Here is a 17,388-nt window from a genome sequence, read left to right as displayed (position 1 = left end):
ACGCAACAAAATCAAGTTGAGTTAACTAATAGTACTAGTATTACTCAGTTGGATAAACCTACTTTTCTTGGTACAGGTAACTTATTTATGGGTTGCTACAAGTAACCTGTACTCATTTTAATGAGGTTTTATGAACTTTATTTTCTTAGTAAAATTTACTTAATCATATGTGAATAAACATTTTAATATATATTTTTTTAATTGTCAATAACAATTACAAATTCAATTGAAGAAGAAAAAGATGAGAAGATAGATTGAAGACAATATATAATTTATTCAATGTCAACCAGTGTCACTTTTAACAGTGACTACAAAACAGCAAATAAATGTGGCCGCACATACACTCTAATATAAAACAAACACTGTAGAAGTGTATTTTCAACCTGTTCTGAACAGTACAGTGAAATATCCAAACTGCCCAATCTGAAATGTTTGGATCAAGGTAAATGTGAGCCATAACATCACATTGTATCACACTGGAACTGCAATGTCAAAAATTACATGATGATGGTTTAGGACGCACAGGGTCCAATCCTACAAAAAGCCTCTGATATATATCAAGTATACACCAGTTTTGAGGGAGACATGAGGTCGAGAGCATAGGTAAGTTCAAACAGGAGGCAGCATGCTTTCAACAGGTTTGGCACACCTCTGACCACGGGCTGTCCTTATATGATAATCCCAATCGTTTCGGGGTGATGAAACATGTAAATTTTCAGTGGGCAACTGCCAAGCTCAGCGTGCACCTCTTTTTCAGCCCGACTCTATTGGTGGAGACAAAAAAGAAACAAGAGTTTGGTCAGACAAATAGGAAATGAGATGAATATTAGCAGACAGGTAGAAGAGATAAGACACAAAGTCCAAATTGTACTTTTGTTGCTAAAGGTGGTGGATACAAGATGGATACTGTGACTAGAACATGTGACCAGAGTGAAGTCTACCATGACAATGCCATAGATTGTGGGTACTAAAATATCATGATCTACTCTAGCATGAGTGTTGTATTTTTCTGGTTCAAAGGATGCATTACAATAAAACAAATGCAATTGTCCTTGCCTGTACCTGATTGGTCATCACATTACTGTTAATTAAGCTACAGAGTTTAAATATCTTTCCAGAGCAAATGTAATCACCCCATATCATCACAATATTAATAAACCCACTAAGCAAAATTATGTCCAAAAGACATCTTTTCAACGTCTTTGTCACAAAGACGTGCATTGAAAAGACGTCCACTGAGGAGCCAGAATGAACGTTTTTACGACTTTTTTTGAGGTGTTCTATAATGAACGTTCACGGAAGCTCCATTCAAGGTTGAAAACTAGTTCAGATGTGGACAATGTGGACAATTTTCAACATCATTTAAGGTCTCATTTGGACAATTTATACTTATTCTAGACCAAATAAACACTCTCAGGATATATTAAATTAAAACTCACATTTATTTCAATGTAATTTTCATGTGTAATTGCAAAGCAATTCACAGACAGTGAAGTTTCTTTTCATGATTTTTGGACAAACACGCACTGACACCTTTAGACAGTTTAGCATCTGTCATTTATACATATTTGGATCATGAGAGAAATCAGATTCGAACCAGGGACCTTAAGCTGCCTGCCCTAAGTAGACAGTAATGATTTCATGATTTTTGGACAAACACACACTGTCTGAGAGTTGCTTTGCAATTAGAAATTACGTTGAAATAAACATGAGTTTTAATTTAATGCATCCTGAAAGTGTTTGGTCCAGAAAAAGTTTAAATTGTCTAAATTAGACATTAAATTACATAAAATATGTCCACATCTGAACTAGTTTTTAACCTTGTATGGAGATTCCCTGAACGTCTATTGGACTTACAGAACACGTATAATCTGATCAAATTGTAATTGAATCTATTCTGAAGTTTGTCTTACCTGGATGTGAAGCTCGAAGACCCCAGGTAACAAAAGTGCTTGGGTATCTAAAGACCAGGAAAATGTTAGATGTTAGAAATAAGGTTAAAAAAAATCAGTTGTAAATGTAACTTCTTTAAGTAATAGGTTAGAAATAGTATAAGAATCTAGACCAAAAATCTGTCATTAATTGACAATGCAGCATTAAAATATCGTGGATCAAATCTCTAAAATCAGACAGACTACTAAACATACATACAGTCTAATCTGTGCATCTGCTTTAGTAATGCAAAAGTATAATAACATAATCTCTGAGTTCTGTCAAAGACACAGAACACACAAAACAAAGTGTTGTCCATAAAACACCACATCTTACTTTCCCTTATTTGCCCGCACAACTATTGCCTGAAGGCTCGAAATTGCGACCGTTTCGATCGCATATGATCACGAAATTTAATCTGTGCAATCTAAAAATATAACTGAGGGCATTTGTGCAACTAATTATTACATACGTAACTTGTATGTGTTTTTAAACACTGCTGCTGTTGTCTGCCGATCGACCACACTGTGCAGCCATCTTAGCTTACCATGTGTGCAGGATAGCTAGCTATACAATTTGCAAACCTAACCTCAGCTCCCTAGTGGAGTAAGCGATTTTGTGACTTTAGTTTACATCACCAGTCATTCGGCTAAATTTGCTTAACTCACCGTGTTAATCAGACCCTGAAATTCAGATCCGCTGCAGCGACCAAACAGTTGAAGTGCCGAGGAAGATATTGCATCTGTCTGGAGTCCCCGCCAGTGAAAAAGGGATAATGCCAACTTATAAAATTTAAAATATTTACGTTTGATGAACACACCTGTCACATCGACAGCTGCTCAAATAAATTGTGCACTGTCAACTCACTTTTATAACATTTATTGTACACAACAACCACATACAAATAACTACCCAAATAAATTGCATGGGTTTTATTTAAAATATATTGTTATATAAAAACTGATATATTTTAAGTAAAGAGGAAGTATTTTGATACTCTTTTTGTATAAAACCAATAAAATAAACTAGATTACAAATATTTAAAATATATAAAACCTACTTTGTGGGTGTAGCACTTTTTACAGTGTAAGGTCTTGACCTCTTTGAGTAGCCTGGTGACACACACCACCTGTTGCTGATATGCACAGAGAGCCTGTGACCTTCTAAGAAACAGAGACACCACTAATCTTGCAATCAGATGTTGTTTAATACATTTTAGGTTATTATTAGTGGTGCTTGCTAAGATTATTGCTCATATTTAGGGTTAGAACAAACCTAGCAAGCACATAGCAACCACTCAGAACAGAAGTTAGTGAAGATTAACTCACGCCATATTCATGTCCATCTCCAACTCTCGTAAACTCAGGGAGAAAACAGGATTTCTCATCTCTAGGTCTAAAGAGAAATGTGTTGAATGAAAACATGAAGTTATAAGTGTGTGTTCGTGTGTGTGTGTGCGCCTCACCTGTAGTAAAGGGTGGCAGGTAGCTCATAAGAATACTGTTGGTCCAGTCATCGCTCAGCTCTCTGTGTAGTATACCAAAACAACACTTTTAGAAGTTGTGGAGTTTTATTGAATCAAATTTTGAAAAACAAGTTTTTTTTATGTCATTGCTTAATAAACACAGCTGAATTATGTTTGATTGTACTATCAGTGTTATTTCAGTATTTATATACTATTATAGTATTTATTGAGACTTTGAATTAGTTTTTCTTTTTTATATTTTCAGGAATCGTTTTAGGAATTTTGTTTTGTGCTTTTATCATTTTTTATTTCGTTATATATATATATATATATATATATATATAGCTTTAATTTATTTTGATTGAAAATTTTGTAATTTTAGGATTTACACTTAGAAAAAAAAGTTAGAAAAAATTGTTGTTTAAAAATAATTGTTTGTTGCAACTTAATAAGTTAATGTTGTATAATGCATGATTAAATGTGTTTAAATACCTAATAAATATTTTAAATACCTAATTGTTTTTTTTTTATAAAAAAGGAACTAAATGCATTAACTATAGAAATATTTTAAAATTTATTGCAATTAAATATTTTACTAGATTGACAGCCCTAATTATTAATAAAAATGTATTAATTAATTTATACATTTATAAGTCATACACCACCTGGCGTAAGATGGCACTGTTTGTTTAAACAATAATAAAATAATCAGCAACTTCTGCCTCATATCCGCTTTCAATAGAGACATATTGGTCTCATGGAAACAGCCAGATTTTTAATTATCAGCATAAAGTTTAGCCCAGTTTTCAGCTTATTCTGGCCAAGAACGACCCACTTAGATGGACCACCTGTTCAACATCTTCAACTGCCTTTTTTTTTTATATGGCATTTAGAGCTTGTAAATATGATTGCCATTTTGAGAAAGTCATGTGTGTGTGCAAAATGAATTAGAAGGGTGGTCTGTAAGGGCAATGTGATTTTTGTACCTAGACATTTATTGTGTGATTTTTAAATTTAGATTTAAATTCCAGAATCTGTGTGATAGCACAACATGCAGTGTGGGATGGCATTATCAGTACTTGAATTTGTCATTAAGGAGGAGGTCGTCTGTGAGCTCGTGACGTTTGAAGAAACCAATTGCACCCATGTCAACGTGAGCAACAAGTGCTTCATATTGCCCTACTATAGACTGAGTCTTCAGAAGCTGAAACAAAGTCCACAAAACAAACAAAAGAATTATAAATTGAAGTTTAGAGAGAGCAAGTCATTACAAAAAAACTAAATAGCAGTACTACATGCAAACAGCAGAGGGCAGTGTCTAAGCAAATTACAAACTTCTAGGCCGTGTTTATAAACTTGCACCCCAAGTAATTTGTTAAGACATTGCAGCAATGATATACAGTGTTATTCACAACTATCAAAGCAGAACATGTACAAGAGGTTTGACAAGGTCCAAACAGAAGCAATTTGTGCATGTGTTTACCTCTATGATGTAGCTGCCAATCCCAAGGTGCCGGTAGCGTTTCCTAACAGCCAAAAGAGAAAGCTGAAGCACAGTGTCTCCTGTAGATCTACAATTTCACAGACAGAAACAGAAGACTCCAAGTCAATATCTTCATTAGATTAGCATATTGCTTTATTTTCTGAGAAACATTGTTTTTAACTGTCACAACGTGTCTCAACATTCTAGTTAGGGTGTGTGTATATGGCAGACACTTGAGGTTAAACTAAACCACTGGCCATGTGGAAGCCATTGGCACACAAATACAGAGTGCAGAAGAGGGAAAGGAGCGAGAGAGGAAGCCATAGTCTCTCATTGACTGGTAATAACACCCCACAGTCAGCAGGGCAGGGCAGGTTTCTCCACTCTTCAGCCCCTCTGGACTGGAAATAGACTCAGGGTGGAGCAACACCATTCAGTGGGATCTTATAATGACAAGGCTTCATTTTCAGGTTTTGATGATATAAATAAAGTCTTTTTTTTTTTCTTTTTTTTTTTGAAATCCTGGATGGTATCCACTCATAAAGAGCTGAAATGCTGACTGAGGCTATATGGAAGGACAGTCAGGAGCTTGTTCTCGCAGCTGAACAGTGTTTGATTTAGACTAATGGATTGTAGGTGGAAGAGGATTTTGCTCAGGTGGTGTTTTATTACCTTTTAATGCAGACAAAATAGAACGTTTTGTAAATCAATCAACTGTAATAAAAAGTTTGTGAATGGGAGTAGGGTTTAAGGGGTTGTCATACATTTTAAACATGCAAAATTGTGCATGTCGTCACACCTTAGAGTTAAATTGGGAACATCTATATATATATATATATATATATATATATATATATATATATATATATATATATTTCGCATCCCTAGTTTGCATGTGTATAAAGTTTAGTGTGAACATCCCTTGTAGAATGCAACAAACAAGAGGTTCAGCTGAACTTTGATTTACATTTTGTGTAATATCTATATTTCGTCTGCGAAACTTCCTCTTTATTGCAAAAAATGACTATAAAATGCAATTGACAAAGCTTTACTGCATTGCCAGATGATGTTATAAGATACTAACAGAAGAAAAGTATCTTGCTTTAAACCATTAGTGTTTTATTTCACAAAATAGTATTATATGGCTCTTTCACTGATGTTTGATTGAATCAGGAACTGTGGTTGTACTTTGCTTACAGTAGCTTGACTTCATAGCATGCAGCAGCCACGATCAGAGATTCAACTCCTACGGCGGATGGCGGGATCTTTCCGTCTTTTCCTTGTACTGCTCTTCTTTCTTTCCTTTCCCTCGCTCCGTCCACAAACTCCTGTAGGCCTTCACAGAATCGCTCCCAAGACCATCTACAGGGAAACAGAGAACAGGCTCATACAAACTAAAAATGTTCTGGATTTTTTAGCACAACAGTAGCTAGAAGACTTGAAACTATAAGAAGAGACTGAGGAAATGGGATCAGGGCAGGTCTGAACCTCCATTTCCCACATGAGCACCATAGCGATATACTGTATGTCTACAGCATGTGTGGTAAGGCTCCGACAAGATTCTGAAATTATGGCTGCAATCAAAAGTTAAAATATATTCACACACCCTTACATTAAGTATTACCAAAATTAACATTTTATTCCTTTTGTGAATCCGGTTAGCAATTTTGTGCAAAACCAACTTTTCTTCACCATCAACCATATTCTGTCACACTATGCACTAACATTGTCCCAGTAAGAGACTATAATAGGATACAATTGTCACTGAAACTGTGTAACACAGTTGCGCTGGCATAGAAACTAACCGGCATACATGCATGGTGGCATTTGTCATTGTTATTGACCATAATAATGTCACGGTGATCTCTGTTAAATGTAGAGATATGTCATAAATAAATAAACATTCACTCCAGTTCACTCCTTTCCAAATCTACACCTGTAGGAGGAGGGATAGAGATGATAAAGAACACTTGGCACACTGTTTGCGAGAGAGGATCTGGGGAAAAGCCGTTGTAATTCCATTATCTTTAATAGAATCAGCAAACGATTTGTGCCGAATGTCATATTATCTCTCATTAAATTCTCAATCAGAATGATTGATTAATTTTTAGTCTGTTTCTCACACTATACTATTCTATTCTATATTCTATTCACTATTCTCACTACTATAATATGGCTTCAGAAGACTTGGAAGTTGTGTGGTGTTTTTTAAACTGTTTTGGAGTTTGACAGCACAAATCACCATCAACTTTTGTTGTACACTCATTATTGGCATTTGTGTTTCCATGAAGAAACTTTAACAACCATGGGAGATTTTCTGTTTCACAAAAGCTTCTTCATAGTGAAAAAAGGTGCTTCAGAAGATTATTAAAATGTTCTTTACACTAAGAAAATAATAGTTATTTTAAAGGGGTCATCGGATGCCCATTTTCCACAAGTGCTGCCTTGGCTGACAGTATACAAATGGCTGAGGGAGGAAATATGTTAATACGGGACAGTCCGTCAGTGGTCGTGGGCGGAGCATGAGCAATATGACATCATATTGCTCAGAAAATCCAAACGGCTTGATTACTGAGTGTTTAGGCTTTTTGAGGATTAAAAAAAAAGAGGAGTGAATGGATTTTTTTCATTGTATGGTGGCTGTGTCCACACACTGCAAAGACACATTTATATGCAAACACCATATAAAAGTGAATTTTGCATCCGATGACCCCTTTAAGAACTGTTTACTGAAAGGTTCTTTGGTCTACAATGGCTTTGCTGCTAAAACCTCTTTTTGGAACCTTTATTTTTAAGAATTTATGTAAAAGAGCAGCTCGAACATTGTGTGTTTCACAGAATAAAGAAAGGGGTTTGAAGCAATATGAGGGAGAGTAAATGCTGACAAAGGTTTCATTTTTGAAAACGAATTCGAAATTTTTTCTGTTGGTCAATGCTGGGAAACCAGTAGCGAAATCTGTTTGGGGAAATCTATCAACCTCACACGAAATTCCTAATCGTGTGGATTCCTATTCAAATGATTGGATTTCGCCCTTGAATATTTTGAAGAACAACGGCAAATGTGACCGCACCTTTAGCCTTAATTTTTAGGAAAGTTCAACCTGTCACTTGTCTCTTCTTCTAACGTCTCCTCTGAGGTTTCCTCTGAACCCTCTTCAGAGTCGCTGTATAGCTCAGCGAGCAGCTTGTGTTCGGATTCAGCTCTGTCTGTTGTTTTACAGGATACTGGGCTCAAATGTGTCCCCTTGTTTCTGGAAGCCCTGTCCCTATAGTCCTCTAAAACATCTGCAAAGAGAAATCAGCATAAATTAGCCTTAGGCCAACACTCATTCTATACAGAATTATGCTCACTAACATAATTTACGCTCTATTGCCCGACCAAGGTGAGTTACATACCTACATGGTCCTGTGATAAAATAATAGTACGTATCCCTGGGTAGTGCACAGTTTTGTGGACGTCTCTGGGGCCGACATCAGGCAAGGATGTGTCCAACAGAGCCACCACAGCCCGAAGAACATCCTCGTTCCTTATCTGCAAGATCAAGAGAGTCTCTGAGCACACATGCTCGCACAAACATATGCATGTATATGTCAACACAGCACAAAAAAATCTAAACATTTGCCTCAGGTTATGTAGAAAAGAGCAGTGGACTCAAGATGTCATGCGGCCAGCAATTCAGTGCAAAAGAACGACTGCAGCATGACGCCCACCCCCCACACCAGTGTTTGCAAAGCTCTAGCTGTGCAGCAGTGGGGAAAAATCCATTCAATTAAGACTGGGAGTTCCTGGACAACACGATGGGAGGCTGAAACGTGACCTATATTCCTGATCGCGCTGGCTCTATAATTTCATATTTTTTGGAGTAAGAGCTATAAAAGCCCAGATAATATTTCAAAAACAAGGAAGGAGTTAATATGTGAAAGGAAGTGGAATACAGGACTCAATAATCAATAAACATCAATAAAGGGAAAGCAAGCAAGATAATAAAAGAGGCTAAGTGGGATTGAAATGAATTAGTGTGTGGGTGGGTGTAAGTGTATGGGTGTGTATGAGGCAATTTTTCATATTTATGTTGTTTCAAATCCAAGTGAGCTGCCTACATAGGAAACATTTTAAGGCACTCTTGACACAAAGACTCTTCCAAAAAGATTCATATATAGATATATGTAACTTAATTATGTTGCCTACTAAGATGCCTTCTTTTGGCCAAATTCTATTTTACATATCCTTTGTGGAGAAGGCAGTCCCATAGAGTATTGCAACAATTGACAACATTTTAAAAAGTTCTAAAAAAATGTAAGCAAGTAAAAGTAAGTAATTTGTTTTCATTTTATTTCAGGACAGTCCCTTACAAAGAAGCAGCCTATCTAGGCAGTAAGCAGCAAGGCAGCTCACTAGGTTTTAGAAAAAAGCTTTAGGGTACACTACGTTTACACGACAACTTCTAGTGTTTGGACTTCTAGTGTGATATCTATCTAGTTCTTTAGTAAGAATGTTAATCTAAAATAAGAGAGAAGGGTATGCCAACCATAGGCAGAATTGCAGGAGCATCTCTGGTTTGGAAGAGTTGGTAGAAGTTGATTATGATGGGATGAGCGCTTAAATCACCATTAAAACAAACATTGTGGAGACGGACCACACATCCCTCCATCGCTCACCGTTGACCAGCTAAAAAGAGAGGACACAGCTTTATAAACAAGTTGAAAAACTTTATAACACTTTGCCCTGCTATAAGGGAGACTGGGGCTTGTTGTCACAGGTTGAAACATATTCTCAGGACAACAGAATTAAATAAATGTCCATCTTCTGTACAGTAATTTTGTTACATACTTTTAGCCAAAACAATATTTTAAAATGTTAGTATGTTATTTTTTACGTTTGTGTTTTTTCTCAGTAACAGCTTAATAATTTTGTTCATGGTTGACTGTTTACTTTTTAATTTAAAATAAACTATAAAACCTTTAAAAACAGATGTGTTGTGGAAGATGGGCTTTTTATTTATTAGTTTGGAGACTATTTCATATTTTAAACAAATGAACTATAGGCCTAAGTTACTTGTACTTAAATCTTCAGTAAACAGCAGATTCCAATTTTTGTGAGAACGTAACTTGCTACCCCTATTGTGGCCAGCTATTGAGGCATGTTGTCACAAAACGAAATGTATTTTTTTAGGCTAAGTTAATAACGATAGAAATATTCGATAACTTTTTGTATTCAAGACGTCGAGTTAAGTACAGACGTTGAAAACAAAACAATAACAACTAACCCATAAACCCATTTGTTTATTCATGTTTAAACACAAACGGTGTGTAACCATGTGTGTAACACCTATTTACATGTAAATCTGTAAATGTATTATCAAGCTAAATACCTCTAATGTCTGCTTCAGAAACGTTGATATTTTAGCCACCTTCCTTCGCAAACTTGGCTGCGTTGTGCTTGTGCTGTTAGAGCCTGGACAGCGAGTGTCACTATAGCAACAGTGGAGCTGGAAATCAATCGCAGTGTCTCATGGGATTTGGAGTCCCCAATTAACGAACACGCGATGACCACGTATGACGGTTTCTTTCCCACTTGGTGGTTCTTAATGGATAGTTCACACAAAATAAAAAAATGGCATAATTTACACACCATCAAAGCCAGAATGACTTTCTTTATTACGTTGAACACAAAAGGGGTGTTAGGCATAATGACAGCCTTAGGCACCACTTTTGTATATATAAAAAAACAACAACAACGGTCAATTATTTTTTTGTGTGTTCCACCGAAGAAAGTAGAGGCGTTTCGTTTCGTTTGCTCTAAAAAAAAAAAATCTTTTAAGTGAACGAATCATATCAACCGACTCAGATCAGACTCTCCTTTGACTGATTTCCTGCCTTCATAGAGGGCTGAGGGGCTGTTAACTGGGAAACTCAGGCTGCATCTGAAATCGCATACTTCCCTACTATGTAGGCTAGTAGGCAAAAAACAGGCTATGTCACAAAAGAAGTAGCCTATGACCTAGGCCTGCTTCTTCCTGCGAGATTCGGAAGAGTGCATTATGCATTCGATGGAGACTGAGGCCACTGGGGAGGATTTGTGAATTTTTTATTTTTTTATTTGTGAAGTAATTACTTATTCAAAATAAGTACTACCTACTCAAGAGAGTAGTCTATGTGATTTCGGACACAGCCTCGTTCTTGAACTAATTGAACAAACGCATCTTGTTCATGAAAGAAATAAAGCGAACTGTGATATAGCTAAGTTACGTCAAAGTAATGAACGGACTAAATGAGACAGTCGTCTTAAATTTTAATAACGAGTATTAATAAAGTAAAATACGACTTCGGTCAACTCCGAGAACGGTCAATCCTACACATTGGGTGGTTCAGGCCATAAAGGTAAACTGGCCTGTAGGCTAGGCCTACTTGCTACACCAAAATAGGCTACTACATGTTTTTGACATATTGATTTTCATTTTCATTACAATTGTTTTTTCTAACAGCAATGCAAAATTTATGGTCATCGTGGTTTTACTAAAAATTCAATTTTCAAGGCCCGTTCACATCAAAAACCGAAGAACGACAAGTTGACAACTATACGGGCCTTGAAAAGTGGAATTTCTAGTAAAACCACAATGACCATACATTTTGCATTGCTGTTACCAGTAGAAAAAAAACTATTTTAAAATGAAAATCAATATGTCAAAAACATGTAGTATCCCCCTAATAGGATTCCAAATTCAGTCACTAAACAAATCTTTTTAGTGAACTGATTCAAAAGATTCGAATCACGTGGGTGAGTCGAAATCCCAACCGCTAGTGCCTGTTGGGTGGGGTCTCCGGCTCAGCGGATTGAAAGGCGTGGCGTCGGTTGGTTTCGCGGGGAGTGACGTCAGTGGAGCTGTTCAAAGCGCGCTGGTGCTGGAAAGAAACTCAGCGTCGTCGTCAGCATTTGCAACGCGGGGTGGAGAGGCGGAACACGGCGAGGGAAATCAGATATCTGGAAACTCGCAAGGAAATAGCGCAAAAGGAGGCACTCACCTGTTAGGCTACTGAATTGTGAGTATTGAAAATATCCCATTCGACTGCTTTAAAAGGAAAAGTTACGGAGAGAGCTGAGACGGGAAGAAGGGTTTGCCTGGGAGTGTATCAGCAGCAGCATCACCTAACACGCTTCTTTGTGCGCCTGGAAGGGGGTTTGCTCTATTTATATGTTTGACTGTTTACTGATGAATTGTTTCACAGAAATGCACTGCCTCTGGCTTTAAAGCTTTGATTTCGTAGCAATATTGGAGGCGAGAGATTTGAATAATATTTGCATGTGCGCGACTCGCGAGGCTGTGTTAGACTTGTATGGTTGATCACTTATCCAGAGAGCTTCCTTCTGACAAATGCAGTATCCACCGTCAGCCATCAGTTTGAGGCAAGGCATGCATTTTGAGTCAGGTAGGTCTTGCAGCATCTGTTTTGACAGAAATGTTTAGGAATATGTCAGTGTTTACTGTTTCTTAATTAAAAATGAGAGGTGCATTATGAAATTATTTTGCATCTTAAATCCATGTTTTCATATGCATACTTTCAGATTAGACTGCATAGAATTCAGAATTGTAGTGTGATGGAGTGATTTAGTGTGCAATTTAAACCACTGATCAAGGTGTGGCAACTGTAGCGTCTGTGTTTCTTTAACCCTATTTGTCTAGTTGTTCTCATTCTCCATACAACCAGTGAATGCTATACAGGCTAAAAAGGGTACATTATTCTCTGTGTCAAGGGACTGGTAGTTATAGTATTAAACAACACACTCTCTAAAAAAAAGTTGTGGTCCTGTGAGCTTCTGACCTAGCTTCTTGCACACAACGTAATGACCAAAAATACATGATAATTTTACCAGTAAAGTCAGTTATTTTTTTCATGCAAATGCAATAAAAATGTTACAAAATTTCCCAAAAGCATCATAAAAGTGGTCCATGTGACTTGGACTCTATATTGCAAGTCTTCTGAGTCATTTAGCTTTTTTTTTTTGTGATTAAAAAGTCCAGGTTTGGAACAACATTTGAATGAAACAATATTTAAAATGTTCATTTTTGGGCAAACTGTCCCTTTAAGCTGCGCTTCTCACTAACAGACTGACCACTTCCCCACCTGCGTGATGTTAAGCTGCATTATTGGAAGATTGCTTTGGCTTAGCCATTAAACCTCCCCTGTTTCCAGATTTATTGGTCCATCTTTCCTCTGGTCTTTAGAGAGCCTCTCAAGACAGGCATTAGTCCAAGTCACGACAGTGGGCGAGGGAAATGTGGTCACTGTATTGAAGTGATGACGCAGTGCTAATCCGACACAGCGGGTCATTTGCTCACTGGATTTGCTGAAGTTTCTTCATTAGAGCACATTATTTGAATGTGAGACAAGCACAGGACATCAGACAACACTGGTTCATGTCAAATACTCCGGTCAGTGTGCCAAAACGACCATCAGGAAGTGTTCACGTGGGGTTCTCGGGCAGATAGCCATACCTTCAGTATTTACGCCGAAACCATTAGAGGAACAGCTGAGAGGAGCTTGTGTCATCCTAATATGTTTCTTAAGAGCTGAAAAGCATGATACATTTAATCTGCCAGATGTGCTTCAGTGAAAGCCACAAAATAAATAGACACTCTCAAAGATACTCGTGTAAACCATATGTGGATGATCCTTCAGTTAGTGACACTTCTGAATACTTAGGAAAAAAGATACATATATCACATCCTGGTCAACCTTCAAGTGTCATTTGTCGATTTGAATGGTAATAACTTTTTTAGGTTTTTGGAGAAAGTTGGATACATAGTTGTAGATATGCCTTCAATTTGCTAATGCAATCAGTTAACTTTGAACTTTATCCTAAAAATGAAAATAAATGGAATGGGTTTTAATTCAAATGTGTAAAAAACAGAATTGTTTTCCATTCTTGAAGTGATGCTAATGACAGCAATATCTTTTTTATAAAAAAACAAAACCAAACAAATTTTGCAAAATTAATTGAAAAAATTAATTCTCAAATTGTAACTGATTTTAGCATATTTTATACATTTATTATAGAATCACAACATTACAACATTTTATTTGAAGTAAATGTAGTTGAAAGTCCGCCCAAAAATAGGCACAACTTAATAAACACAACTTTAATGGGGTAAAGAACTAAAAGCATTGATGGAGAAATATAAATCTATTGATTTCAAGATATTGATACATGTAGAAACAATGTATTTAATGTTTATTGCAAAAAATGCATACATATTCAAATATTTGAGTTTGAGAGCATTTGGAGACTACAGAATCATACGTAATGCAGTTTTTTTAGCTGGCATTATATGGTTCAATATGATTTTAAAAAAAAAGTTTAAAAGAAATAATGCAGGCTGACAGCTTCAACAAAAGCATTTCTGTCATGACAACTCTTTGGCATGGTAAAGGATATGACAATGTTCATATGTTTGGTCTTGGCGAAATAGATCTTGCTACACTTCTGCTGCTGCAGAGCAAATACAGGACTTAATTTCCTAAAATCATCTTAGGGAACAGAGAATTCCTCTATTTGAATAATCCTCCATATATAGATGATCTCCATCTGTTTTTCTATTACTTTCTTATTTTGTGTTTTATCTTGATCATGAATGTAAAGCGTGACTGCTGCCGCTCTGGCATCTCTGGAGTGGTTTTGATTCAGCGATACAGGCTGGATTTGCTCAGATCTCGTATCAGATGGCTTGTGTTCGAGAACAACTAGTTGATGAATTTGCCAAAGTTTGCATGGATCATGTTTTATAATCTTTTTATTGTATTCAAGAGTTTTGTTTGAGACCATTTGTGCTACTTTGTATCAAGGAAAACAATGTTCATTACTGTTGTGGCATAGTCAATTTTAGTTTTACTCTAAATATCACTTACAAAAAAAGAAAGCAGTTTTTTTACATGTCAGTGCACATCCTATGCAATGTTTTGTTTAGTTTTTTGCAAACTGGGTTGTATTATTAATATAACACAATGGGGTTTTACGTGCAGAATAAAGCACATTTAATCATGTTATTTTCCTCTGTCTCGACTGTAAATTCCATGGTTTTGTGAAAACCTGTGTCAGTACAGTTTCTACATGCATCTTCATGTTTCTTAACCAAGAAATGATTTATTCGACAATAGAAACAAAAGACATGGTAGGAAAATCATGTGCTTCCACAGCTGATCACAAAGGAAGTTATGCCCCCTACTGGCTGAAATACTACATCCTCCAAACATCGCCTTACTATTCTCTTAAAGAGACACCATACCAAACACATTGTCCAGAAACATTACACTGAAAACTAAAATTATAAAATAAACATAGACCAAATATGCTATTATTAAACATAAAACATGCTCAAATACGAATAACATAATGGCCTATACTATAAATGGGAATACGGGATACATCAACAACAATCCCGTGTAGCAGCAGGGTGGATTGTGATAGTGATGTGGCAGTCTATTTTTAGGACAGGTCTTTAGTTTTGCTACGGGTCAACAGACGTCACACTAGGGGAGTGCTTGGCCAGAAATAGGGCAGGTATAGCACAAGGGTGCATGTGTGTATTTGTGTGTGAATGTGTGAGTTTTGGACACAGCTTGTTTAGCCTCATTCAAACACTATGTTGAAGGATGCTTTTGAGTGCTGAATGACACGGCAGGCACAGTGAATCCATTCTGTGTGAGGTTTGCTCGTGTTTTCTCATGCTGTGAGGGACTAAATGAAAGTTTGCACATGGAAATTTAGTGGCCAAATATTAAAAAATACATGCTTAAAAAAATCCTACATTGAGACACAAGATTTTAAAGGGATAGTTCATCCATAAATTAGAAGATATTTACCGGTAGACTGTGCTGGTTACTCTTTTATATGCCATTGAGGGTTTCAAACTTCACATAGGATGCAAACACATCATAAAAGTACCATAAACGTGGTCTGTATGACTCTTGCTCGGCTTTCCAAAACATTCTGAAGCCATACGACAGCTGAGGAAAACAGACAAATTCAAGCCAATAATCAAGAAGCAGTGTCCGAATCATTCATTTGAGTCGGCTGATTTGAATCACAAAACCAGGTGAATTGATTCATTCACAAAATTATTCAATTCTAATTAGCGAGATCATTTTTTGTTGTTGTTTCATAAACATCCTAAAAGTATTATATATATGATCTGTACAATTGGTGTTCGATAATCCAAAACATCATGATGCCATATAATAGTGCTGTGCGGGAAACGCACACAAAATTCAAGCCGATAATCAATCTGCAATGTCTTGTTCAACTAATTGGTCATATGAGTCAGCTGATTTGATTCACAAAACCCGTTTGATTCATTCATTAACAAATCATCAAATGCGAATGATCAAGTTTCGAGTATCGCATTTTTGGGCGACGATGACCCTAGCGGCTGATGCCTATTCATGCATTTCTGTTTCATAAAGATCATAAAAGTATATAAGCATGGTCTGTATGACTTGTGTGCAATATTCCATAGCCACACTGATCGCTGTGCAAGTAACACAGCAAATGTTTTTCTTTTGAGTCAGCTGATTTGATTCACAAAATCAGTCCAACTGATTCACTCACAAATTTCACTGATTCGGTTCTTGAGATTAACTCACTCGATACTGTACATTGACAATAATCAGATTGATTGCTCAATCGGACTGAAAAGCCTTCATCGATCAATCCTGTTGAGCTCAATTCAAATCCAATTTTGATCTGATTGACATGGGTGGTGTAGATCTTAAATAATCACTTTAAAGGGAAGATTTTAGCCATGTAAACCTTTCAATCTGACTACTTCCTTAACTGGAATTAAAAAAAAATAGCTTGTGTACATGCACAGTGCCGGCATACAGCTTACATTTTACAAATGTGCATATATCTATTTAAATCTTATGGTCACTGGAGGAGACTGAATATTTGATATGTATTTGCTATGATATATAACAGTGCTTTTGCAAACTTTTTGAATCGTCAGTGTCCATTCACTGTAACTGCATGTAAAAGTGCATGAATTCTCCCTTTGTGTTGTACAGTAGAAAGTCACACAGTGAGTAAAGGATGGCAGAATTTAACTTCTATGTGAACTATCCCTTTAAATCGGTCTAAAGAACAATATTTACCTTACCATTTCTGAGCCAGACTTCTCTCCTGTGTGTATGTGTGTGCTGGCTGATGTTGGCAGTGCTCTGTGAACAGACTGCATTAACATGAAGAGATTAGATGTCCTCCGCTGGTACACAGGGAAATATGAATGCAACGAGAGAGAAGGATTTGGTTTTTGTTCGGTTAATCTGCCAGAGCAGCACAATACGATTGTGTGTGTGTCCTTGTAGGTCATTTATAGAACATCGGTGTGCTCAGCTCTGGTTTAACACTACCTAGCCATCCATCCGTTAATGGATTGACAGGCATTTGGTGAAGTGATATGTTATTTTGATATAGGATCGCTTTAGCTGTGTGATAATGATAATCATAATAATT

At 36.6% G+C, this 17,388-nt stretch overlaps 2 protein-coding genes across 3 annotated transcripts in view; one reads left to right on the top strand and one right to left on the bottom strand.

Annotated features, from left to right (window-relative positions):
- Nucleotides 1-668: 668 nt before the first annotated feature.
- On the bottom strand, nt 669-10,329 carry si:dkeyp-50b9.1 (uncharacterized). The gene is made up of 11 exons (XM_056251144.1): nt 10,253-10,329; nt 9,410-9,549; nt 8,277-8,412; nt 7,982-8,165; nt 6,078-6,242; nt 4,881-4,968; nt 4,477-4,601; nt 3,398-3,459; nt 3,261-3,327; nt 2,993-3,095; nt 669-764 (listed from the first exon to the last, which is right to left on the bottom strand). The coding sequence occupies exons 2-11, from the start codon at nt 9,530-9,532 to the stop codon at nt 669-671; spliced, it is 1,149 nt and encodes a 382-aa protein (XP_056107119.1). The 5' UTR covers nt 9,533-9,549; nt 10,253-10,329.
- Nucleotides 10,330-11,768: 1,439 nt separating this feature from the next.
- The window catches only part of smpd3 (sphingomyelin phosphodiesterase 3), a 38,756-nt gene continuing 33,136 nt past the window's right edge, over nt 11,769-17,388 (top strand). The window contains exon 1 of one of the 2 annotated variants that reach the window (XM_056250827.1): nt 11,769-11,921. The gene's annotated coding sequence lies outside the window, so the exon portion shown is untranslated. Of the gene's footprint in view, nt 11,922-12,203; nt 12,309-17,388 lie in introns of those variants that run through there. The other variant, XM_056250830.1, reaches the window with a different exon arrangement.

Source organism: Rhinichthys klamathensis, unplaced genomic scaffold (genome assembly GCF_029890125.1).
Source record: "Rhinichthys klamathensis goyatoka isolate OS25496 unplaced genomic scaffold, OSU_Roscu_1.1 h1tg000076l_1, whole genome shotgun sequence".
Lineage (NCBI taxonomy): Eukaryota > Metazoa > Chordata > Actinopteri > Cypriniformes > Leuciscidae > Rhinichthys > Rhinichthys klamathensis.
The sequence above is the reverse complement of the archived record's forward strand: the minus strand, read 5'-3'. Positions and strand labels throughout refer to the sequence as shown.